The sequence below is a fragment of the Nannospalax galili genome, unplaced genomic scaffold (assembly GCF_000622305.1).
Source record: "Nannospalax galili isolate Female #2095 unplaced genomic scaffold, S.galili_v1.0 scaffold734, whole genome shotgun sequence".
NCBI lineage: Eukaryota > Metazoa > Chordata > Mammalia > Rodentia > Spalacidae > Nannospalax > Nannospalax galili.
Genome location: NW_008337073.1, coordinates 5,199,490 through 5,226,991, shown reverse-complemented (window position 1 = coordinate 5,226,991; position 27,502 = coordinate 5,199,490). Strand labels below are relative to the sequence as shown.

General features: G+C 40.5%; 1 protein-coding gene across 1 annotated transcript in view; it reads left to right on the top strand.

Moving 5' to 3' along the window:
• Plxnc1 (plexin C1) overlaps positions 1–27,502 on the top strand; it is a 162,803-nt gene that overhangs the window by 52,330 nt on the left and 82,971 nt on the right. The window contains exons 5-9 of the mRNA XM_008832087.3: positions 4,665–4,779; positions 14,443–14,587; positions 18,455–18,542; positions 22,101–22,203; positions 22,530–22,625. Of these exons, the coding sequence (XP_008830309.1) occupies positions 4,665–4,779; positions 14,443–14,587; positions 18,455–18,542; positions 22,101–22,203; positions 22,530–22,625 (547 nt within the window). The remainder of the gene's footprint in view (positions 1–4,664; positions 4,780–14,442; positions 14,588–18,454; positions 18,543–22,100; positions 22,204–22,529; positions 22,626–27,502) is intronic.

Sequence of the window (27,502 nt, the reverse complement as noted above, 5' to 3'; positions counted from 1 at the left end):
CCCAGCTGTGGCTGAGATAGGCCCGGAAGCAGTTTGGGCTGCCGTTCTTGACGGTGCATGTGATAGGCCAAAGTAACATCTACCTGGTGCTAATTCTACAGCTACATAGAGTTCAGGAGCTGGGAGGCTGGGAGTGCCTCCATCTAAATTCAAAAGGCTGTCACAACAGTCTGATAGTCCGTGCAGAAACTTGCTTTCTACAGGGGACAAGGAAAGAGTTCCTAGAGACTCTTCACAAGTGTCATGTGTAGAGAACCATAGAAATAGCGCTGTTTCTGAGACCTCAGAGCTGTAGGGCCTTGGAGAGCTGAGTGAATGAACCGAGCCCATCATAATCTTAGAGCAGAGTTTTCTGAGTCCTTGGTGAGCTAGTGTGCCAGGATGTGTGATGTGGAGTTAAAGGAGATTATTCTAGAGCCTCAAGATTTAATGTTATTAATCCTGTTGGTTGTAGGATTCCAACATACATGGAACCAGTTGTGTTTTTCTTCTTCCTTAGTTCTCCTTGAGGGTGGGACTGTCTCTTGTACATCTGTTTCATTGTGGTGTTTTGGAATATTCTGGAAACACATAATATGTTTACTTTCAGCTTAGCTGCAGGAGGTTTTTGCCTCAGGGTGCATCATGCTTTGGGGCTTGCTCTTATTTTCGTTAAATGAAACTCTGGATTTTGAGTCAGTACTGGACCAAGTAAGACATCAGGGCTTTTGATTTAGAATGAATGTGGTTTTCAGGTGAGGATATGAATTTTTAGGGTCAGAGGTGGCATCCTGTGGTTTGAACGTGTCCCTCTCACAAGCACATTGGAAACTTAAACCTCAGTGCAACAGTGTTGGGAGGTGGAGCCTAGTGGCAAGTGTTCAGGTCAAAAGGGCCCCACTTCTGTGAATGCTTAAGGTCATTGTGAACAGAAAGAGCAAGGGACTGAATACAGACTCTCCTCTTACTGTCTTTTGCTTTTCACCCTTCTCCTGTGGATAAAACAGCCAGAAGCACCCTGCCAGGTCCAAGCCCTCAACCTTGGACTCCCCAGCTTCTTAAGAAATAAATCTGTATGCTTTATAAATTATGCAGGCCCAGATATTCTCTTAAAGCAACATAAAGTGGACTAAGACAGCTCCTCAAAAGAGGATATAGCAAGAAGCAATACTACTATAACAAAGAAAATAAAAACATCTCTGTCATCGTCTCCATAAGACACTCATGCTAATGTGACTCCAGCTTCCTATTTCACAACCTGGCAAAATGGAAATGAAGGCAGTTAAGAAATCCTGAGATGGCTGGATGCGGTGGTGCATGCTGTTCAACCCAGCACTTGGGAAGCAGAGGCAGGCAGATCTCTGTGAGATCCAGGCCAACCTGGTCTTTAGAGTGAGTTCCAGGCCAGCTGGGGCTACAAGAAGACCCTGTCTCAAAAAATAAAAAAATAAAAAGAAATCCAGAGGGCTTGTCTGGCATGCATGAAACCCTGAGTTTGAGCCGTAGCTCGCCAGAACCATGCAAACCAGATGGAGAGAGGGAGGGAGGGAAGGAGAAGAGGGAAGAAGAGAGGAGGGAGAGAGGGAGGGGAGAGGGAGGGAGGGAGGAAGAGAGAGAAGGAGGGAGGAAGAACTATTCTCAATATGGAAACTCATAGTGAATCCATCCTGTTGGCCATTTCCTGTTGAGTGGTAAGTGCAGCCCAGACAGGCTCCCGGGCGAGAGAGAGAGAGAGAGAGAGAGAGAGAGAGAGAGAGAGAGAGATATCTGCCTATCTTGGAGGGGCACACTAGGGCCTCAGCCTCACCAAATGTCATGCCTAACAGTGGGATTTTGACATTATTTGGACAATGGCATAAGGGTTTATTCACTTGGCCACTGCCATGATTGAGCCATAGGAATAAGAATGATAGCTTTCAAATGAAATCATTTCAAAGTCACTGGTCTTGTTTACTAAAATGTGGGAGCTGAAGATCTGCTCCCCTTCCTTGAGAAATTTGAATGTGTGGGTAATGTGCTGTTGTAAAGATTTTACAATCTGCAATATTTGAGAAATAATAAGATACTGTTGTTGGTTGACCATCTGGTTATATATTCTTGGTGTCATGGTTTGCTTTAAATTTTTTTTTTAGCTGGAGAAAGGCAAGGAATGGGAGTTGAGAAATTTCAGAAATGACTTTTAAAACATATAAACAAAGAATTTATGTTTAGGTGGGTAATATACAGCTTGTTTCTCCCTCGTGTGGAATAGGAAGTAAAAGGCTCATCATATATACTGTCCCTTTTTTCTTTTTCAAAAAAAGAGTTTAACCTCAACTCCTAATTTGATTCTCAGATTCGAACTTTTAGCTTATGTGGAAAATAGTCCCTTTGCCAGAAAGAGGAGTCAGACATAAATCAAAGCTCTAGAAAGAAAAATCACCAACAGAAAGAACCTATAGAGATTTCATATTTCATCCATTCATTCAAAACTATTTATTGAAACCCTAGTATTTGCATCTCATGCTGCCAGACACTGAGGGATTTGCTAAAGAAACATTAGAGATGCTCTCCCTTCCTTTGAAGAGCTTAGTGCTTACTCAGGGAGAAATGGCATGGACATATGAAACAGTTAAGTTGTAATTCAAGGCAGCATATGATTAAATACCAAGACGTGTGGCTCCAACAAGAAATGCTATAGGAGTTCAGAGAAGGGAGTGATAACTCAGTGGCATGACTGCTTTTTCTGCCTACAAATTGGCAAATCGTAGCACTATTTGTATGAAATATTTTACACTTGTTTTTTTGGCAGCCTTAGGCCTTGACTCCCAGGCAGCATTAAGAGTCTGCAAAAATATTTGTACTCCAGTCTCTGTAGAATTGGCTTAATTTTTTTTTCCCCCTCTTCCTTATAGGCAGGAAAAAAAAAAAAAAAGCCTTGATAGAAACCAGAGTGCCCGGGAGAGGCAGGGAGTTTTTGACGGTTGCGATCTTTTTTTTCAGGTACAAATAAGGGAACCAGCCTCGCGGTTCTCTGTGCTTCAGTACCACAGAACTTGCAAACTCTCTGACATTGAAAGAGGTTTAATTTGAACTTAATGTCTGTGACGGATGAGCAAGCCATCAAGGGTCAGGTAGATTTATGGCCTTGGAGAATCACTAATGAAAATCCTTTTGGTTATAATGTTGGTTAAGGACTGACACAGATGTGGGGGGAGTCAGGACAGAGGTGTGCCTACAGGGAACCAGGTTCCCCAGTGGATGACAAGCTAACAGTTATGTGCTTGGTGGTTAGTGAAACTCACTGACTTCCTGTTCTATTTTTGTCATATTCAAATTAGCATAGAACTCAAAGCTGAAGCCAGGAGGCCTAAATTGTTAAGAAGAATTAAAAAGAGAAAGAAGAAGAAGAAGAAATAAAATACTTTTGAAGTCAAGTGTATTGTTTGGGCCCATTCTTAACTCACTGCACTGTCACTCAGTGGTTGTGGTCACCATTTGGACACTTTTGAATCTCACAAATCATGGGTTTGGGGTGGGGTGGGGTTTAAAACCTCACAGTGGCTGGTTCCTACCACCTTCATTTAAATCTTTGCTTTGCCGGGGTGCAATTCAAGCTGCTCTTGATCCCATTCAGTACTAGGCCATTTGAAGATAATGTGACACTTGGTCTTCATGCTTCTTGTTGGGTTGGCAAAGGTTCTTGTTGGTAAGACAAAGGTTCCACAGTTAGTGTGACCTAGAGTGACCGATGCATCAAGGAAGCCAGTGGTCTCAGTGTGTGAGCATCTTTTTATCATTGTGCTTGGCCCTGGAAACAACTTAAATTTTATTTGGGGCATCTTCTGAGCTGGCTGACCTGGGAAAGTGGCTTGCAAAATGTTTTACCCATATCTTTTGATATAATTTGGTATCTGTCTAAATAAATGTTCTGGAGCAGATGGTTAGGGAATGTCTTATATTCTTGGGCAGACTCTGCCCTTGAAATATTTTCATTTAATCATCATGCTGCAAAGCACAAAACATTAGCACAAAATGAATTACCGAATAGGTTGATAATCTGGTAATGTGTTACAAATCTAAAATCTACCCAATATGTAAACCCTTTTCTTGGGATATCTTCTAGTAAGTATTTATACAAGGGAGCTCTTTATTTTTTAATCCTTGAGAGAATGTGCTTTGGTTGAATGTATTTGGCGATGTCATTGTGAGAGATGGCTCAACAGTCTACGTTCAACGTGTTGTTGACATTTGTTCTTTGTTCCTAGACATGACAATAAATAAATAATGAAATAAAGCCTCTGCTATTTCCTTGTTGCCTTTCATGATTTGAGCTTCAGTTTCATATTCTGACTCAAAACCAATAATCCAGAGGCTGGAGAGACAACTCATTGGTTAAGAGCACTGGCTGCTCTTGTAAAAGACCTGGGTTCGATTCCCAGCACCCACATGATGGTTAACAACAGTCTGTAACTCCAGTTCCAAGGGAATTCAACACTCTCCTCTGACCTCCATGGGCATTGCACGACGTATGCACTTACATACATGTAGGCAATATACTCATATATGTAAATAAAAGTAATAAAGATATTTAGAAAAAACAAAATAATACACTCTATAAAGCATTTGTACTGAAGCTGGGTGTGAGGAAGTTGTAACTAATATGTGTGTATAGTTGCTGACATTGCCTGGTGTTTTTTTTTTAGGTGCACATTTCAAGGCGATTGTGTACATACAAGGAACTTTGAAAACTGGCTAGACATTTCATCTGGACCTAAAAAGTGCCCTAAAATTCAGTTAATTCGAAGCATCAGAGAAAGGGTAAGAGGAAACATTTTTGTTTGTCTCCATGATATTGTCTTATCCCATACAACTCATGCTAACTTCCTTCTAGATGTTAAAAAATCTATTAGCAGTAAATCAGGATTAGTTATAGCAGTCCATTCATTCTGTTAATGAATCCTGCCAGATGCCATTCATCTGCCAGGAAAGCCAGCTACATCGTGGAGTCTGCCCTCATGGAGTCTGTCATCTTGATGAGCTAAAGATGACTCTCAGTAGTTGAAATTAAAGAGAAGACGGATTTTGATGTAGTAGAGAAACATCTTGATTTTTAGAATAGAGAAAAATGGGGGCTGGAGAGATGGCTCAGAGGCTAAGTGCACTGGCTGTTCTTACGGAAGACCTGGGTTCCAATCCCAGAATCCACATGGCAGCTAATAAGTATCCATAACTCCAGTTCTGGGGAATCCAACACTGTCTTCTGTCCTCCACAGTGCACAACACAGGTGCACTTAACATACATGCAGGCATAACACTCATACACATAAAATAAAAATAAACAAAATAGAGAAAAATAAGTTCAGATTTCTGGTTATCCAGATTCCTGAAATGTGACTGAATTGTAAGGTTTTGTTTTGTTTGATGTGTTTTTATACTGTTATGTTCAGGCTTCTAACAACTGTCCTGTGACCATAATAGCCTCAAGCATTAGGCCTAACAAATAAGTGACAACTATTGCAGGCGGGTCCAGCCAGTGGGCTCCTGAGCAATGAACACATTCAAGCATTTCCTGATGCACATACCCACCCTCCCCTGAAGGAGAATAGAATTCTTTTCATGGTGCTGTAAGGAGACATTTTCTCCCTAATTGTGACTCTTGTGTTATGAATAATTGTACAGACTTCCCATCAGCAGCCAGTTGACCTGTCTGTTGAGCTCACTGTTTTATTTGAATGCCACATTAACAAGGAAATGGGCCGGGTTCTCTTTTCTTACACTTTGCCATTTCAAATAGCAAGAACCATACCACTTAAGATGATTTAACATTTAATAAAGGAGAGACAGAACATTTAATGAGTGGTAAATAATAAAAGAAGTAAAAGAACCAAGCTTTCGAGTCATGGCTGATCAGAACTCATGGATTTAAAGTTATTTGGTGGTTGTCACTTTCTGCTGTCTTCTGGGATGAAGGTGATTTCTAAAACTCCAGACAAACCTCTACTAGTTCTGAGTCAGTGGGATCAGATTCAGTATAAAGAAAGCTCAGCCAACCACTCTTAAGGATGACCAAATTTTTCCCTTACTAGTCTGAGAAACAACTGACTTTGATAGTAATAGAAAATAGTAGAAAGTGTTAGGGCATGGTAGCAACATACATTTAATCCTAGCACACCAGGAGGCAGAGGCAGGAGGATCTCTGTGCGTTCGAGGCCAGTATGATCTACATAGCAAGTTCCAGGCCAGGCAGGGCTACATAATGATACCCTATCTTAAAAAAAAAAAAAAAAAAAAGTATCAGGATTTTTTAAAATATACTCAAGACTCTGATAAGTGGTTAAGATTGTACAAACTTTTTCCTTTGTCATAAGAAAAACCAGTCAAAGTCACTATTTTAGTCCTATGTAGTGGGGGAAATTACCTTATAAGTGCTGCTTATATAATTTGCTTCCTATCTAGGGGTTCACTAGTATAACTTAATCATCATTTATATCTCATCTGGAACATTAAAAAAAAAGCTTTGATCCAGCTGGGTGTGGTGACCCATACCTGTAACCTCATCACTCAAGAGGTAGAGGCAGGATCTCTGTGAGTTTGAGGCAAGCATGGTTTATATAATGAGTTCCAGGCCAAGCCAGGTTTACATAGTGAGCCTTTTCTTAAACAAAACAAAGCAACTTATACCCAAACAACCACTGGTGCTTTCTTCCCCACGCTGAATCCCCCTTGTGGCTTACCGCTCGTCCTCGTAGTCTTCCCACACAGCTATTACCTCACTGTCCCCGGCTTAGAGATAAGAATTCATTTTTTTTCTTTGCATTTATTTATTTATTTACTTATTTATTTATTTACTTTTTATTTATTTATTTACTTAATTAATTTATTTATTTATTTATTGTGTATGTGTGGTGCACACATGCATGCCACAGCACACATGTAGCCAGCAGACATCTGCTAGCAGAGTCATTTCTCTTCTTATACTGTGTGAGTCCTAGGGATCACTGAAGTTGGTAGGCTTGTAGTAAGCTCCTTTATCCACTTTAAGTATCTCAATGGCCTTAGAATTTAGTAATTTCACTGAAGTTATTCTTTGAAGCTACCTTTGGATTGATTCCCTTTTTTGGTAGTGCCAGGAATTAACCTCAGGTCTTATGCATGCTAGAGGCAAACACTCCACCAATGAGCCATACCCCAGCTCTGTACTGATTCTTTTAATTGCATTGATAAGAAATCTGACTCTCTGCCTCCCTCTGTCACTATGCCCTCCCTCTCATTAATTACAATCTTTCATATGTTGGTCAAGCGTTCTACTACATAGCCATATCCCCATGACTTCCCTTGATCACATTATTTCATGATATTCCTTCCTTTAATAGCCATCTGTGATGTATATAAGTTTCTGGTCATTGTTTAAATAATACCTGGTCCTGATCTATAGAGATGGCATTCTACAGTTGTTCCCCACTTCAATCTATTAGCTTGTGTCAGAGCATTTGCTCCCCGCCCATCCTATACCCAGTAACATTCTAGTACCTTTGCAGGTACAGAAAAAAAAAAAAAAAACTTCATATACTGCAGAAACTTTGTTCACAAGAAGCATTGTTTCTTTACATAAAACAACTAGAAGCCATGCATGGTGGTGCACCCTTTTAAGCCAGCACTCAGGAGGCAGAGGCGGGCAGGTCTCTGTGAGATCCAGGTCAGCCTGGTCTATATAGCAAGTTCCATGGGACTATAGGGAGACCCCGATTCAAAAGCAAAACCAACAACAACAACAACAACAAATAAACAACAACTAGAGAATAGTGTATCTTTATCTTCACTGTGGAATTCATATTAAAAAATAAAACCGAGAACAGTTCCAGTTAGTCTAGAAGGGATCCCTCTGGGGTTTTGGTGAGCAAAAACAGCAAGACGCAGAACAGAACATTGTGCAGTGCGTGGACTGATGTTGACCATAAATGTGCCTGTTTGTGCACATGTCTCTATGGGATTGCCTGAACATGGAGAACAGTATGGAGGAATTCATATATGGTTGTAAGTGTGGTTCCCCCAGTTGAATGACTGATGTAATGAAGAAGGAAGGGCAGACATGACGAAAGCAGAAGCAAGTGGAAGCTGAGCCTGTGTTGTTAAGTAGACACGATCCCATCATTGTATCACACATGCTTGTATATCTATAGAGATTTAACATTCAGTAAAAATGGTTCATACTTCGGGGTGTAGTGGCAACACGCCTTTAATCCTAGCACTTGGGAGGCAGAGGCAGGTGGATCTCTGTGAGTTCAAGGCCAGCCTGGTCTACATAGTGAGTTCCAGGACAGCTGGGGCTATAGGGAGACCCTGTCTCAAAAAGACAAAAAAAAAAAAAAAAAAAAAAAAAAAAAAAAAGGTTCACACTAATAAAAATATAACAGATATATGAGTAGAAAGCATCTCTCACTTGCCTCCTAAAAGAGAGAAGGTAGAGAGACCCTTCTACAAATCAAAACTCAAACAAGAAATTCCATGAACACTGATTGTCAATATTGTTAAAGTTCTATCTTGTGCAATAATTATACAAGAAGCAACTAATATAAATAATTTGGAATGGAATAGAGAAAATGTTACTATTTGCTTATCCTAAGTTGTTGCATGTGTTCAAAACCTAAACCTAAATATGTTCACTTTAACAGTTGTTCTAGGATTTCAGGGTGTAACTTGGTGATAAAGCACATCCTTATTAACATATGCAAAGTCCTGGGCCTGATTTCTTGCACTGCCTAAATTAAAAAATGATAACAAAAATTATTAAAATGAACAAATCTAATTGCAAATATTCAATGAATACTCAAATATCAATAACCATACTGTGTGTCAAGTAAACAATTTTTTTGATTCATTTAAATTTTATTTTATGCATATGAGTATTTTGCCTGCATGTGTGTAAGTGTACTGTGTACCTGCAATGCTCACAGAGGTCAGAAGAGTGTATTGGATACCCTGGAACTGGGGTTCCAAAAAGTTCTTGGCCACCATATGGGTGTTGGAAACCAAGCCTGGGTCCTTTGCAAGAGCAGCCAATGCTCTTAACCCTGAGCCATCTCTCCAGCCCCAGGTAAAGAAATTTTTAGCTTCCATTCATAAAAGAAAATCCCCTCCATAAAAGCAATAGAGATATTCAGGGACAAGTTTCAGAAGCACATACCACATTTTTCAAAATCACTTTTACTAAGAGACATTTGTTGGCAAGGGCTACCAAAATAGTGATTTTTGGTTTTGCAACAGCTTGTCATAAGCCATTTTTTTCTTATAGTAATTGAATAGCAGAACAGTGGTCTATTGAGCCTATTTATAATTCATCATAGTGGAACCTTATCAGTTAAAAGCATAAGTATAAGTAAACATACAGGATATCTACCCAGAAGGTAGGAAAAATGTCTCTAACATATTCAGAAACATTCCATGTTCCTTGGTGGAAAGAGATCAGGAAAAGCTACTTCTTACTTTTTCTCCAACTTATTTTCCTAGATTTTCAAATTTTACTTTAGTGATTTGAGTAGGCATTTTCTTTAATAATGTATTAATCTAGAATAATATGAACTGATTGAGAATATTTAAAATATATTTTTTAAAGTTTATTTACGTATTTATTTAGGTATTCTTCATTTGATTGAAAACAAACACATTATTACAGAAATATATGTTTTATGTTTATATAGTATGTGTATATTGTTGAATGTCTAGCAACAATAATTCAGTCCACGTTTTAATTTTAAAATAATGATACAGAGCCATAGACTACAACTCAGAAATGAATATAAGAAATTTAAATATCAGATATTAGAAAATAAAAGGAAATAGAGTCATAGGAAAACTCACAGAAAATGGGCTCAAATGTGTGTCCCCAACACTGGGAAAAAATGATCTATACAAGGAAAAACAAGAGTTAACTAAAGCAAATACTTCAGACAAATAATTGCTATAGAGAAAAATCTTCTAAGATAATAATGCTAGGATAAAAAGGGAAAAGACAAATATTAAGATACCAAAAAGCAAGAGGGCAAAATCACATATTCTCATAAAAACAGATTCAGAAATGTAGATATAAATATGGAAATATGTTCAACCTCACTAGTTATGAAATAAATACAAATTAAAGCGATAATAAGTTATGCTAACACCCAGTGTTAGTGATACCAATTAGCACAACCCTTTTGGAAAGCAATTTGGCAGTATGTTTCAAAAGTAATAAATATATGCAGTTTGTTTAAATCACTAATTCCAAACATAGAATCCTAAGCACAAAGACACTATTACAGTAGCATTTAGAGAATCAGAAACCTGTAAATAACCAAACTGGTAATAAGGAGAAAAGTAAAATAAGGTACTTATATGTCACTATGATGGACTGTTGTATAGAAATGAGTTCTTTGATACCATGTTTGTTGCAGTCTAATTGACACTTCAACCACCCCTGTGTCCATCTGGCCCATTGTGTCATCACTCCCTTTTCAGCCAGCTGTTTTCAAGAAAGAGCCAAGAACCCTGGTAAGGATTCTCATATTGGACTTATGAAGCCAAAGCTTCAACTTTTTAACCACACTCACCTGGAACCCAGAATCACACAAAAATACTTTGGCTTCCTGGCTGTGTGCTCCTCCTACTGCACCAGAGACTACTGTCTCCTGTTTTCGGATGAACTCCAGCTGTCTTCTGCATACTGTTCCCTTGAACCTGTTCTTGCTAAGGTCACTCCTGACCTCCACATAGTCATCCTAAAGACCTTATCTAACTTGGCTGTTTGACAGCATTCTTTTAAAAATATTTATTTATTTGTTTAATGTGCGTGTAGGGGGTATGGGTATGCATGCCCAGAGGCCAAAAGAGAGATCAGGTGTCCTCCTCTATCACTCTCCACCTGTTCCTTTGAGGTAGGGTATCTTCCTGAACCTAGAACTCACATTTTCTTGACTCAGATGGGAAGCCAGCAAACTCTAGCAATCCTCCTCTCTCCACTTCACTTAGAGATGTACACCCAGCTTTTTATATTTTTAAAACATTTTTATTTTATGTGTAGGAGTGTATTGCCTGCATGTTTGTAAATACACCCATATTGTGCCATGCCTGTGGAGGTCAGAAGAGGGTGATGGATTCCCCTAGAACTAGAGTTACAGACCATTGTGTCATCTCTCCATCCCTGACACCCAGCTTTTTATATGTGTGCTGAGATCCAAACTCTGGTCTTCATTATTGCACAGCAGGTGCTCTTAAGCACTGAGCCATCTCTAGTCCTGATTAGCAGCATTCTTGATGCCTCCCCTTCCATGATACATCTCTACTTTCTCCTCTTCCTCATGCCCTAGACTTTCTTGCTGGAAAAGCTCCTCTCCTTGACTCTAAATAGTGCAGCTATGCAAGGCCCAGTCTGGGCTCTTTCTTCTTCCTCCACTTTTTCTCATGCAACCTTATCCATGCCTATAACTTTATATATCATCTGTATGTTCATATCTCCTTTGCCTCAAGTATAGATTGTCCCTCTTACCTTCAGCTTCTTCTTGGCATATCCTCTTGATGCCATACAAGTATCTTGAACTTGAGATATACCATGAATTGCAATCTTAATCTTCTAGTCACAATCTTCTACTCCCTCAGTGAGTCCCATCTCAGCATTTGGTATCACTGGTATCCATCCCTTTTCTCACCAGAATCTCATATCCGCATCCTGTCCATTCTACCTCTAAACTGTTCTAGAAGCTCCAATTCTTTCGATTTCAATGTTCTGTCCTAGCCCCATCTCTTGTCATATCTCAGTAATCTCTTGATGCCATTAGGCCTGCCAGTCTAGTAAAATATCTGTCTTTCTACTAGTCTTTAAACTCTTAATTTTTTTATGCGTACAAGTGTTTTGCCTGCATGTATGTAAGTGTATGAACCACAGAAATGCCTGATGCCTAAAGAGGCCAGAAGAAGGCATCAAATTGCCTGGAACTAGAGTTATAGACTGTTGTGAACTACCATGAGGATGCTGGGAATTGAACCCAGGCCCTCTGAAAGAACAGCAAGTACTTTTAAACATGGAGCAATCCCTCCAGCCCCATAGTCTATAAGTTCTTAAAGGGCAAGGACTATGGCTGTTTAGTTTGCTGGTTATTAAGTGCCTTGTGCAGCATTTGGCTATTTTAGGAGCTTGTTGTTTATTTTTTAAATGGGATGGTTATGGTTACATAAAAATTATATACATAAGAATTGGAAGGAATTGGGGGGAAATTAAAAGAGTTGATGAAAATAGGATTAAAAAAATCTGATACTCTTTTTAAATGCTTGAACAAGGAATTCATGGGAGAAATGCATGTAGAAAATATAACACATTGTCCCGCAGATGGAAACTGGGTTGAAGAAGTTAGCAGGACTGAGAGTTCAGCCACCTGTGAAGATGAGCAAGTAGGAGTGGCTTGGAGTCCTTTCCTACTCTTCAGTCTTCTAGAGCTGGGTGGCGGTCCATACCTATAATCCCAGTGACTCAGAAGGCTGAAGGAAAAGGATCACAAGTTTAAAGCCAGCTTGGCAGCTTAGTGAGACTCTATCAAAATTAAAAAAAAAAAAAAAAAAAAAAAAAAAGGAAGGAAGATGTAGCTCAGTGGTAAAGTGCTTGCCTAGCTTGCCCTAGATTCAATCCAAAGTACCAGAGAGAGGTGGGGAAATGTTTCCATGAATGATTAGACTTCAGTTCAAATGAAGTTGGACTGAAAGAACATACTTTCCCCAAGCATGATTCCATGGCCTGGAAACAGAAGTTTCTGGAAAATGGAAAGATTATGGTGTAGACTCAGCATGCTATTAGAGGCCCAAGGGAAGGAGCAGAGACATGGGTGGCAGTGCAGAAAGTCAGAGCAGAGGTTAGGAGAACAAGAGCAGGGATGACCCTAAGCTGTCCAGATCATGCTCTCATCACAGGTGGCAGGCTACCTCTTTTCCAACCCCGCTTCCCATTCTTAGCCCGCCCTCCTACCAGGTCTGCTCCTGTACCCAATGCCAGTGCATCCACTGCTAGCATTTAATCCTTATAATTTCCTTTCTCAACAGGAAAGAACTAGCTGCCTTGTTTCTTTAGGTATCTGCTTTATGACTTTGAAATTTCAAGATTTTCTTTTTGTGTCCTGAATCTGCATGTATACCTCCACACAGCCACATACACTCACAAACCCTCTTCCTGCAGTGTCATCATGTAGCCAGACCTTAGCTAATTTTAAAAGGAGATTGAGTCATGCCAGGCATGGTGGCACACGCCTTCAATCCCAGCACTTGGGAGGCAGAGGCAGGCAGATCTCTGTGAGTTCAAGGCCAGCCGGGGCTACATAGTGAGTTCCAGGACAGCTGGGGCTACAGGGAGACCCTGTCTCAAAAAGACAAAAGAAAAAAAAAAAAGGAGATTGAGTCATTAAAATCTAATAGCATTCATAGAAGTAATAAACAGTGTCAAATGTGTCTTAACACCTGGAAGACCAAGGGACCTCCTCTTAAGTAAACCTTGGACCAAAGAGATACAAATGAAAATAAAATCCTGTGTTTGGATAGAAATGCTTAATAATAAAGATATGTGGTTTGTTCTAAAATGAATGTGTACATTTGCTATAATTTCAGTTAGACTCACAATCTCCCCAACATCCTTTGAACAAGATAATTTTTAAGCTCATATAGATGAATAATGTCTAGAAATTCCTATGAAAATAAAGATAAATAAGTAGATATTTGCCTTATCAGATGTGAAAGGTATTTAAAGCCATGGCGGATAAAACTTGGCAACATTGGGATAGAAGTAGATCAATAGATTTTTGAAACAGAGCAGAATTTAAGAAATAGTTTTCAAATATGTTATCAAATATTATAAAAGTGATATTTTGGTTCAATAGGAATAGGAGAGGTTTTTTTTGTTTGTTGTTTTTTAGTGATGGATAGGATATAGCTAATTAACCATCTGGATAAAAATAAAATTGGACTCTTGTCTCATATATATAGAAATAAATTCCAGATGGATTAAAGATATGTTTTAAAAAGAAAGCAGTTAAGATGGTGGGACAATTTTATGCTTGTCTGTAAGCCAGAGTTTGGGAAGCACTTTATAGTCAAAACAAGAAACCCTATATTCGATCACATGGAAAGATGTTATGTAAGGGTAAGAGATTCTACAAACAAAAGTTCAAGACAAACAGTAGATTATAAGAAAATAAGTGTCAGAAATATGACAGATAAGGATTAATATCTACATTGTGCAGCGAGCTCTTAAAAATTGATAAGAAAAACACACAAAGCAGAAATATAGTCAAAGACTAGGAATATGCAGTTCACAAAAGAGCAAATTAAATAGCCAGTAAAACATCTATTTCTCTACACCAGTTCTTCAGAAAACTTCCTTCCCATGGCATGTCAAAGGGTGATTTCCCATAAGGCTCTAGGAGGGATGACAGTGATACAGATGCAACAATGTGTTTCTCCCCTACACAGACCACAGTGACCATGGTGGGAAGCGTCTCTGCAAGACCCTTGGAGTGCACGGTGAAGAATATGGACACCAACAAGCTGCTCTGCCAGGGGAAAAGTCAGCTGAACTGGACCTGCACCTGTAACATCCCTACCAGACCAAGCTACAGTATGTGGACTCCTCTGGGCTTTGTTATAAAGTCAAGAAGCAAGAGCACCTCCTGAGTTCAGTCACTGGGAGTCTGGATAGTTCCTGTACTGCCTCTCCCACTCCCTCTGGTTCCCTCCCAGATCTTCACCTCTGCTCTACTTCATTTGTTGACTCTTAACATCCCACTCTCAGTTCTGACTGGAGAGAGACAGAGGAGGGTGCATTAGAAAGGAGAGCTTAGTAAGACCAGATACTATTAGGCTGACTCTACTCAAGTGACCCAGATAATTCAGAGATCAGAACAACCCTGGGTGAGATGAGAAAACATTATAATGAGTGCTCTGTTGGCTTAAGTTCATTCATTCATTCATTCACTCATTAATTCATTCAGGCAGTATTTTTTGAATATCTGTGTGCATTGTGCTAGGTTCTAGAGATATAGGGATGAAAACAGATTGAGCTGACCCTTGTTCAGAATCTTTATATCCTATTATGATTACATTATAGTATATGAATGTAGGGTATGAATGTAGGAGTACAATAAAGTGTGTAAATGTAGGGGTACAATGTAATGTATAAAGTAGGGAACTTAGAGCACCAGAGGCACCTGGGGTGGGCCAAGATAGCTTCCTGAGTAACTGATAAGCTAGAGGATGAGCAGAGTTAAGCCGGAGAGGAGGAGGAACAGTATTCTTGCCAGACACCCCATGTTGACTGAAGAACCAAAAGCGGCTCTATATGGGCAAGGCCAGTGACGTAGGGGCAGCTGGAAACTAGACACTGAAGAAAGGAGCCAGGGGACCATAGAAAGCACTGTGACTCTGGGGCTGCATCTCAGAAGCTGTGATGAGACACTGAAGAAAGGAGCCAGGGGACTATAGAAAGCACTGTGACTCTGGGGCTGCATCTCAGAAGCTGTGATGAGACACTGGTGTGTCTAAGCTGCAGGTTGGCATAGTCAGATTCATATTACAGAAAGTCACAATTGTGTACTATCTATCTCTCCCACTGAAATAAGATTAAGCCCTGTGGGGCAGGGACTTTACAAAGATATCTTCACTGCTTTGCCTAGCACAGTGGCTGGCTCAAAGTGTCCATTTATAATCAGTGCATTTTTGGTGAAAAATGAGTGAAAAAGGCAGAGATGAAAGTCTTGAGTTCTTAAAGATTAACTGGTAGAAAAACCATTGTAGTGGTCCAGGTGAGAAAGAGTGTGAGAGCAAGAGTTAGAGGCAAATGGAGATGAAGGGACAGAGATACTTAGAAGGTTCAATAGAGGATTCATGAGTCTGTTAAATGGGAAAGACTTGAAAGAGTTAAGATGATGGTGAAGGCCTTCTAGAATGGGCAGTGATCATATTAGAGCTGGGTGAGTTGTTTGGTAAGTGCTGGAGTTATGCAATGTCTTAGTTCACTCCTGCTGCTATAACAAAATACTGGGTGACTTATAGACAATAGAAACTTACTGCTTATTATAGCTCTGGAGGCTGAGGAATCCAGGATGAAAGTATCACAAGATTTGATATGTGGTGAAGGCTTACTCTCTGCTTCATAGATGGTGCTTGGTTACCTAAGGGGCAAGGCCGCTCCCTTAACCCTCTCTTACAAGAACACTAATACCATTCTTGAGGGTGGAGCCCTAATGATTTAACCACTTCCCAAAGGCCCCACTTCATATTACTATGAAATCGGGTACTGAATTCCAAAATACAAATTTTGAGGGCACACCAGCATTCAAAACACAGCACTCAATTGATCCTTCACCTTTCAAGAGGGAACTCAGTATATGAAGCCATTGGGTTCATGATGGCCATGTTGGTCTGAGGTACTTGGAAGATTACCTGTTTTCCACCTTGTCTGGATGGTGCAGCCTTTGAAATGCATTTCTGGTTAATTTGGGCCATTAAAAATGCAGATCTTGCTTTACAAGTCAATCTCAAGTATTTGTATTTCACTTGTAAAGATTATTGGTTGCATTGGAGCCTCCAATAATTGCTCCCAACCCTTCTCCTACCCTTGGCTGAATGACTTGGATGTTCTTGAACAGGCAAACAAGTTTATTTCCCATCTCTTGTGCTCATCCAGCCAAAGCTATTGCCAAAACTTAATCTGTTTCGTGTGTGTGTGTTTGTGTGTGTGTGTGTGTGTGTGTCTGTGTGTGTCTGTGTGTCTGTGTCTGTGTCTGTGTGTGTAGACAGGTCTCTCTACCAATTCTGCCTCAGCCTCCTGAGTGCTGGGATTACAGATATGAGCCACCATGCCTGGCTCTATGGCCTTCTTTGTCTGTCCTCACCTCTGCCAAGTCTCGTTTCCCTTATCATTTGAAGCGCTTGGGAATAGTCATCTCTCACATAAAGCCTTGCTAGTTTCGATTCTGACCTTCCCTGTCATTCTACCACTCCCTTTGTTCTCCACAGGGATACTATCTTGCACCCAAATACTACATAGAGCTCAAACTATTCATATGGTGCACCCTTGACTGCTTGTCGTCTTTACCTTGGGTATTTTACCTCTTTCAGAACTATAAGTGCTTCCTGACGAGAGATCATGAATATGAATTTCCTTGTGATATTGCCAATCTGTTGTGCATAGTTGATGCCCGGCAAAGTCTGACTGACCCTCTGTGGGCATCTTCCCTGGATACTTGTCAATTCTATGGAAATGTACTTTCTCTAGGAGTCCCTCAGTGCTTAGTGTCCATGTGTTAATTCCACTAACATTCATCAAGTATCTGTTCTGATGCTCTGCCGAGAGGTCATGTCACCCTCCAGACCTCCTTGTCTTTAGAACAAAAGATTATCGTTTCACATAGGCCCACTTCCTGTGAGCAGAATGTGATGTGGAATTCTAGCTAGTGGAGTGAATCCTACTGATGGAGAGAAGCGCCTCTGGAAGAAGGCTTTTGTCTTTGTAAATCACACGCTAATAAAACTTCAGGAAGAAACTTAGGGGTGTTAACAAAGTCAGACCAAGCCAACTTCTTACAGTGTCTAGAGTTTAATTTAAAAAGTACGGTGTACTAGTCCCCATGAATTCCAATAAATAAGATGTTAATTGGTCCTTATTAGAAGTGGTGCTTGGATATAACAGAACTTAGAAGGTGCTGCTGGGCCATGGTACCCAAACATCAGTCCATATACTCATTAGGTGGAGGTGTTATAATCCACTGGATCCTGGGCCCACCTTAGGTCTGCCAAGCTCTGAATTTCCCAATTTCTTGGGATTCTGATAGCCAGGTTTGTGTCGCATCAATGTTTAAGAAGAGACGGGAAACAGCGTTTCTCTGATGCTGACAGCATAGTTTTCACCCTCACTTTATTCTTTTCATGTCTTCTAACCAATGGGTAAGATTTTTCAAAAATAAACCAGAAAACTTTCATTTCATGACAGCTGACTCCAAGAAAATCATAGATCCTTACCCCAGGGTAGTACACTTTAGGGTTTACCAGGTAAATATTTGCGGAACATGGATTTTTTTCTGAAGGTACAAGATTTCCTTTCCAACACGCTGGCTTGGCTTCCATATTCTAGGCACTTCTTGCTCGGTGACTTGTTTTATTCTCATGCCTTAGCCAATTACAAGCTGAGATAGTGATCCCAGTGAGAGCATGGGATGTAAATGGGCTGTAAAATGGCTTTTCCTGGTGATTATCTGTGGGAGCCTTGGAGCTAGAGTCGGGCTCAGTCTGTTTGAAGGCTTGTGCTGTGCACAACGTGAATGGCCCATGGGGAAGGAGCCGCACACTGATTGAAATGTTGGTGAACAGCTGGCACACTCATGCCGTCTATGCAGAGAAGGCAGAAATATTTATTTTTGCATCCCCAGCTATGCTTGACAGTAGCAGGAATCCACGGTGAAGGACTTTTTTCCTCCCTTCCCTCCAGATGTCTTGGTTATCAATGTGACGTTCTCCTCTTCTTCCTGGAATTTATCAGAAAGATTCAACTTTACCAACTGCGCATCATTAAGAGAGTAAGATTTGATTTGAAATTTAAATGATCTCTCATTGCTTTTAATTTATTTGTTTTACTCCTCAATTTCCTAAAGAACTCTTTTGTGGACTAGAACTTTCCAAAGTGCCTTTTGGAGCATGGCCTAATGGGAGCTAGGAGAGCCGCTGAGGTAATAAGCTTAGCTCACTCATTCAAGCCGTAACAAGAAAACTGGAGCAGCAAGGCAAGAACATGCACCTAGGTGTCCCTATCAGCAGGGAAATGCATTCTCCCCAGATCGAGAGCAACCTGAAGTAAGGACAAAATAAGGGGCACTGCTAGGTCCTCCCATGATGCAAATGGCTTTGGGAATTTGGGCAGAGCACAAAGATCTGAGTGTGAGACTAGGTGGAGTCAGATAAGATGAAGTCTCCCTTGCCAAAGAGTATGTTCAGTCTACTCTAATTTCTATGGTGCTGGGAATTGAACCCAGGGCCTTGAGCATGTCAAGGAAGTACTCTGCCACTGAGCTACCCAGCCGCTGTTACCTGTTGACCCCATTCAGCTATGTACCTTCTTGAATTAGGGTCATAGCTCCCTCCTGTCTCCTAAGGCAGAGAAGACACTTCTAGTTGGAAGCTGGGACAGAGAACACCAGGGAGCTGTACTATTAGAGATCTGTTTTTCACTCTGGGCTGTGATTGGCTGGCAGGAAATGAGAGCTGCTTTGAGCCTGGCCTGGGAAGCTCTATGAGGAAAGTGAAATTCAGTTTGCATTAGGGCTCATCTATATCACAGAGGTGCTTGAAAGGTGACAAGTCTAGAGACAGTGCTGTCTAGAAACAGAATGAATTTAGAGAAGAAAAAATAGAAACCTTGCTATATAAGGCCTCCAATCCAGCAAGTAGGAAAGGGTAGAGATAATAAAATAGACTTTATTCTTTTCATGTCTTCTAACCAATGGGTAAGATTTTTCAAAAATAAACCAGAAAACTTTCATTTCATGACAGCTGACTCCAAGAAAATCATAGATCCTTACCCCAGGGTAGTACACTTTAGGGTTTACCAGGTAAATATTTGCGGAACATGGATTTTTTTCTGAAGGTACAAGATTTCCTTTCCAACACGCTGGCTTGGCTTCCATATTCTAGGCACTTCTTGCTCGGTGACTTGTTTTATTCTCATGCCTTAGCCAATTACAAGCTGAGATAGTGATCCCAGTGAGAGCATGGGATGTAAATGGGCTGTAAAATGGCTTTTCCTGGTGATTATCTGTGGGAGCCTTGGAGCTAGAGTCGGGCTCAGTCTGTTTGAAGGCTTGTGCTGTGCACAACGTGAATGGCCCATGGGGAAGGAGCCGCACACTGATTGAAATGTTGGTGAACAGCTGGCACACTCATGCCGTCTATGCAGAGAAGGCAGAAATATTTATTTTTGCATCCCCAGCTATGCTTGACAGTAGCAGGAATCCACGGTGAAGGACTTTTTTCCTCCCTTCCCTCCAGATGTCTTGGTTATCAATGTGACGTTCTCCTCTTCTTCCTGGAATTTATCAGAAAGATTCAACTTTACCAACTGCGCATCATTAAGAGAGTAAGATTTGATTTGAAATTTAAATGATCTCTCATTGCTTTTAATTTATTTGTTTTACTCCTCAATTTCCTAAAGAACTCTTTTGTGGACTAGAACTTTCCAAAGTGCCTTTTGGAGCATGGCCTAATGGGAGCTAGGAGAGCCACTGAGGTAATAAGCTTAGCTCACTCATTCAAGCCGTAACAAGAAAACTGGAGCAGCAAGGCAAGAACATGCACCTAGGTGTCCCTATCAGCAGGGAAATGCATTCTCCCCAGATCGAGAGCAACCTGAAGTAAGGACAAAATAAGGGGCACTGCTAGGTCCTCCCATGATGCAAATGGCTTTGGGAATTTGGGCAGAGCACAAAGATCTGAGTGTGAGACTAGGTGGAGTCAGATAAGATGAAGTCTCCCTTGCCAAAGAGTATGTTCAGTCTACTCTAATTTCTATGGTGCTGGGAATTGAACCCAGGGCCTTGAGCATGTCAAGGAAGTACTCTGCCACTGAGCTACCCAGCCGCTGTTACCTGTTGACCCCATTCAGCTATGTACCTTCTTGAATTAGGGTCATAGCTCCCTCCTGTCTCCTAAGGCAGAGAAGACACTTCTAGTTGGAAGCTGGGACAGAGAACACCAGGGAGCTGTACTATTAGAGATCTGTTTTTCACTCTGGGCTGTGATTGGCTGGCAGGAAATGAGAGCTGCTTTGAGCCTGGCCTGGGAAGCTCTATGAGGAAAGTGAAATTCAGTTTGCATTAGGGCTCATCTATATCACAGAGGTGCTTGAAAGGTGACAAGTCTAGAGACAGTGCTGTCTAGAAACAGAATGAATTTAGAGAAGAAAAAATAGAAACCTTGCTATATAAGGCCTCCAATCCAGCAAGTAGGAAAGGGTAGAGATAATAAAATAGAACCCCAAAACTTAGAGAAAATTTAATAATTAAATAAAAATTTTAAATAAAATTAAAATTTAGTAAAAATTTAAAGATAATATCGCTACATAGATTACTGTTTTAGAGGCCAGGTAGAGGGAAGTGACTTGCCCCAGTCCTCAGAGCCAGATCCTCCAGAAGGCAAGAACCTCTGTAGGGAACACTTCTGATTGGGAAGGCTGCTTGAGGAGAGAGAGGCCCATAGGCCACAAACCTGTTCCTCCCGGGAGGAGAGTTCTTTTTTTTTCTCCCCTAGGGAAACTAGTTTCTGTAGGTCAGGATCTCAGAATGCTTTAGCATTCCTTGGAGCATGTACAAATTACAGCCTGCATGCCTTCCCCCTGTTGAGTCCCCTGTCTTCTGCCAAAGCGTCCTCTAGCCTCCCTTAGGCAGATTTCCAGACCAGCCCCAATTTTTCTTTCATTAATACCATTTCATCCTTAACTCTGATCTAAAATGAATGCTTTCCAAGTGCTCCCTGGTCACCCATGCACAATAGTTTATTTAATTAGTAGACACAATTTTTCCTTTGTTTGATTGTAAAGCAAACAATGGCACCCAGCCCGTCTGTCTGCCAGGTAACTCTTCGTGTCTCACATCTGGTAGGTGACGGTGCAGCTGCTCCAGTGAGTGAGGGCTTGCCGATCTGCCGAATGGCAGCAGGGAGTGAAAGATGGTCTCTAGGGAGATTTACCTAAGGGTAGACAGCAGAACCAGGTTCAGAAGTAGCTCCAGTCGGTTCCTGTTATCAACAGACCAGCAGGTGACCCCAGCTTCAGGTCTCCATGGCAACATCTCTGCAAGTGGGAAGACAGTCTATCAACTTGCAGGCTTCCTAGAGCAGGGCATAGAGTCATACTCTAGCCCCCACCTTAAAGGACTGTCCCCTTTCTCTTCATCCATCCAAGTCTGTTCAAGGATTTTATTATTATTATTATTATTATTATTATCATCATCATCATCATCATTATCATTATTATTATCATTATCATTATTGTAAATGCTTAATATGTAGCATCACAGAGGGAAAATTCTAGAATATGAACATTTTCCTTGAAATGTAGGAATTAAGTTGGTTTTCCATGTTATCAGATGCCCAGCATGTATTAGAAGTGACTGTGCTTGGTGTAAACGTGAGAGAAAGTGCATCCACCCCTTCACATCCTGCGACCCATCAGATTATGAGAGAAACCAGGTAAAGTGAAATTTGAGATTTTACAAGGTTTAACCAAAACTGAATACCTATATGCAACCAGTCCCACACTGACTATGTTTTTGTTTTGGTTTAAATAAAAAAATTTACGTGTGTATGTGACTGGGTGTAGGTTTGTGCAGGTGAGTACAGGGCCTGAGGCACCTGATCCCCTAGGAATTGCCCAACATAGGTGCTGGGAACTCAGCTGGGTTCATAGAGCAGTATGAGTGATTAACCACTAAGCCATCTCTCCAGCTCCCCCCCCCTCCCCCGGTCTGTTTGTGTTTGTCTTGTGTTCTGAAGCTAGAGGATGTTGTCCATTTCAGGAGCTCTGTCATGTTGCTGTGGAGAAAGCACCCAAGGCCTCAGGAGGAGGAGGAGTCCAGGAGAGGAAGAGTAATGGGACTGAGCAGACTCTGCAGGTCAGAACTGACGTTTGTGTTGATAATGAAAAAGTCCCCTTTCTATGACAGTGACAACTCCTACTACCTTGGGTTCCTTTTTAAAAATTCCTTATTTTACTTACAGTCAAAATTCCCTTTACTTGTTAGTTTTTAACCAACTTTTACTTAATTGGCTCAATACATCAAAGGCTTCACATTCACATAAAAGAAATTAAAACTCTGTAATTATGAAAAATGATGCTGTTCTGGTAGAAGTAGAATTTTAAAGGTGACTTTGTGACTCACTGGGGGAAGTGAGCACACAGCTGAGTGGAACTCAGCTCCAAGATATTACAGTTGCATTTCTGGGGACGTGTGTGGATAGAGGTCCATGTAAAGCATGCAAACTAATCTTGGTTAATTGTTTTTCACTTTGTAGAGTTGATCAAGCTGCTATTGTGCTAAAATAGAGTAGTTATAGACTCTGTTTCTCTCCCCTTTTCAAAAATGGTGATTTCTCCATGAAATTTCCTTGAAAATCCCTCTTATTTCTTCATGGTTAACTACCATGCTCAGCGTGTCTGCCATGTTTGAAAAGGGACATGCTCAGAATATAGGAATATTTCTGAGAAGGACATGCATGGTTCTACTTAGGACACAGAAAAGTGCTGGCTTTCCTACTTGACAGAAGTTCATTGAGCATCTACATATGGTGACAGACAAATAACAAGACAAGTTCCTGCTCTCACTATCCTTCACATCTGTCAGAGGAGACAAATTAAGAACAACAAGCGTTGGAAGAAATAAAATAAGGCTCAGTTTTGTATTTTGTGACTAATCTGGCTTGTCCATTTGCAGCTATTGAAGGTCAAGTGTCAATGTAAATAAGCAGCACATTTTTAATCGTTCCTGAAAAGTTGATAGTAATTCTAGGTGAATTAAGTAACAGGTAGAGGAACTGTGAATCCAAATGGATTATGCAGTCAATTAAAGTATTGGAGAACCTTGGTGTGCCAATATCTCTGTCTTTGAGTCTCTGAGATTTAATTAGGTGAGGGGCTGTTTTTCTGTTCTCATTCTCTTTGTAAAACTAAGATATAGTGACACGAACTTGGATTAAGAAGAAAGTAGCAGTTTTCCTTATTAAGTTTCATTGTTATTGTTTTAAATTTTGGTAAACTACACAGAACCTGAAATTTACCATTGTTACTGTTTTTACTGTACAGATCAGGAGTGTTAGGTATACCATCACACTGTTGTGCAGCAAATCTCCAGAATATTTTATACCTTGCAAAACTAAACCTCTATACTCATTCAGTAACTCCCCACCCTTCCTTTATCCACCTTCCAGATCCTGGTAACCACTATTCTATCTTCTATCTTTAAGATATAACTCACCATAGTGGAAGATATAACTCACATAAGTGGAACCCAACAGTGTTTGTCTTTTTGTGACTGGTTTCACTTATTGTGACCTTAGGGCTCATCCATGTTGTAGTTTGCATGGGTCAGAATTCCTTTCCTTTTTAAGGCTGAATAATATTCTAGTATATGTTTATATCACATTTTGTTTATCCATTCATCCATCCATGGGCTCTTGGGTTGCTTCCACAATTTAGGTATTACGACAAATACTGTTATGAACATGGGGGTAGAGCTATCTCTTTGAGCCACAGTGTTCGATTCCTTTGCTCTCTACATAAAAGTTAAATTCCTGTGTCATACTATAATTCTATTTTTAATGTTTTGAAGAATCCCCACCCTGTTTTCCATGGTAGCCATACTGCTTTATGCTTCCACTAAGAGCACTCCAGGTTTCAGTTTCTCACATTCTTATAACACTTACCTTTTTCGTTGTTTTTATTCTGTTTGACCATAGCCAAGCTCACTGATGTGAGATGTGATCTTATGTGAGACTTGCATCTTCTAGTGACACTGAACATCTTTTTCAAATGCTTGCTGACTGTTGTCTTCTTTGGAGTGATGTCTACTCAAGTCCTTTGCCCATTGTTTTAAATGGGTCACTTGCTATATTGAGTTTTAGGACTTCTTTATATATACCAGGTTTTTCATTCTTTATCAAATATGTCATTTGAAAATATTTTCCTCCCATTGTGTAGTTTACCTTTCAACTCTCTTGATTATGACTTTGTGTGTGTGTGTGTGTGTATGGTATGTGTACTGCTTGTTTTCAATCCCAAGGCTTTGTACTAGGCAAACACTAGATACATTTCAGAATACATAGAATTTTGAATTTTGATGAAGTTCAATTTTTCTAATTTGTCTATTTTTTCTTTTGTTTCCTGTGCTTTGGGGATCAGGCTCAAGAAATGATGGCAGAGCCAATGCCATGAAACTTTAAACCTCATATTTTCTGCTAAGTGTTTTATAGTTTTACTTCACTTACATGTCTTTGACACATTCTGAGTTAATTTTTGTAGAGTAAGATAAGGCCCAGTCATTCTCCTTCATATTTTCAGTTTTTCCAGCACCATTGCTTGAAATGCCTTTCCCCCAATTCAGTGGTCTCAACATCTTTGTTGAAAATCATTTGAGCACATATGTGAGGGCTTATTTCTGGGCATTCCTTCTCTTCCATTGCTCTGTGTCTTATGTTAGTACCGTATTGTTTCATTCTTGTTTTTTTTTTTAGTATGTTTGAAATCAGGAAGTGTGAGGCCTCCAACTCTTGTTTTTAAGATTGTTTTATAAGAAAATGCTATATGACAGTTTAACACCGTTTCCTCCAATAGTATCACCTTGTAGAATGTGACTCAATATCTCAAGAAGGTTATTTTCAAAGTCGAAATATAGAATGCCCATCATCACAGGACTCCCCAGGCTGCCCTTTTATAACCCTGCTTACTTCCTCCTACTCTTGCCCGTGGGCTCTGGCATGTGGCAACTGCTACTGTTTTCTCCATTTCTATAGTTTTGACGTTTCAAGAATTTTATGTAAATAGAGTCATCCAGATGTACCCTTTGGGAGATTGGTCTTTACACTTATATTTCTTTTTAACCAGAACATAAAACATAAAGAGCATAGATATTAATGGGGTACTATGTGATATAATTCTCTGAAAATTCATCCAATTTTTCCTTTTCATATAGGGTGTCTCGGTAGCCCCAGCTACCACTGTGTAAACCAGGCTGGCCTCTATCTCACAGAGATCCATTTGCCTCTCTTTTCTAAGTGCTGGGATTAAAAGTATGGGCCACTATGCCTGACATCGAAGATCTTTTACATATCAATAATTTGTTCCTTTTTTATTGCTGACTAGCAGCCCAGACAGTGACTTTTTAAACTTCTTTTATTTTAAAGAGAAAAGGATGATGTAGTCATAGCATCCTGGCTTCCGCTATGGTGCTTTCCTGTACCTTTTAAACTGTGACACTGTGGTTAAAAACTGGTGTCACCAAGAGAGAAGAGCGAGTCTGAAAATAATCCAAAGCCCAGATCTGCCTTCAGTGCTTCTCTACGGGTTGCCCTTCTAAGTTTGGAAAAAGACATTTTGTTGATACCGAAACATTTACTTTAAATATGTGACTCAGAACAGTGTCTCAGGTTTGTTTGGTAGGGAATGGAGTGCTGCTTGGCACTGAGGGATTTCCTGTGCTCTGTGAAACACGGCTGTCTTTCATTATCACGTGGAATATGAAACTTTTTGATTTCCACTGTAGGTCCTCATGTCAACCTTGTATGGCAGACCCAATGGTTCAAGCAGAGAAGCCATGAGAGCTTCTCGTGAATGGATCTGCCCACATTGCCTGTGTACTGAGTGCTTCCTGTATGCCTAGCAGGCACTGGCCCTGACCCTGAGATCCTAAGCTGGAGTTGATTCTTCCTACAGGTTCTTACTGAGCATCTGTTAGATGCTGTCACACTGAATACCATGTGGATACCATGTGGAGTACACAAATGATTTGAGTATCTTTATGACTATTGGTAGCAAGAATCTTATGCATGGTAACATACAGTAATATAAGATTAAAAAATAAATAAAATAGAGGTAGTACCTGAAAGCATAGGTGCTCCAAGAAAGCCTGGCTATACCCAGGGCCCAGCGTTAGTCTTTCCTGTTTATTTAAGCCTAATGCCTGGAGGTTAAACACACTTAATCAATGTGGTTGGTTAAGTCTTTGATTGATGGATGGACTGATTGGTGGAGATGGCATTTCAGTTCGCCTTTGAGGACCAAGAAGCATCCAGACACAAGAAGACAGACACGTGAGTGAGCATTCTAAACAAAGGAACCAGCAAAGTGAAAATGCAGTTGTAAGGCATTCATTTGAGGAAAACTTCAGTAATTCAGCTGACCTGAATAGAAGACGCAGGAAACAAATGAAAGCATACAGGGTTGAGGACCCCGAGCCTGCAAGTGTAGGGCTGTACATGCCAGCTCTTGGGGGTGTTGTCTCACTTCTTCAGGGGCACTGGAGTGCTGTTCACATCTTTTTAAATGTGGGCTTTGATCGCTTTGTGTACTTATGAGGTAGGGTTCCTGCTTCAATCTTACTAGGACACTTGCCCTCGCACTCTCATGATCCTAACACCTACTTGATCCAGGGTACCCTGACCTGGGAACCTGTGCCACCATTTGTCAGGGAGCTGAATCAAGGAGAGGCATGAGCCAGATGGGGGAAAGGAGCTCAGAATCTCGTCTGACCTGGAATGAGGACCGCAATCTGCTAGGAAGGCCAATGTCTCTCTGTCTTGCTGTCTCTCTCTCATAGGTGAAACCATGAGGCCATCGGTCCTGTCACCTTGCTGGGCAGCTGCCTTTCCTTCCATTTCCTGACCATCTTCTATCTGGTGCCCTTACCTGCTAAGGGCAGAGGCAGCTACACCTTCCTGCTTTAAGGGAAGACTGTGATACCTATAATTCATTGTCATGTTTGTTATTCCTCACAATATT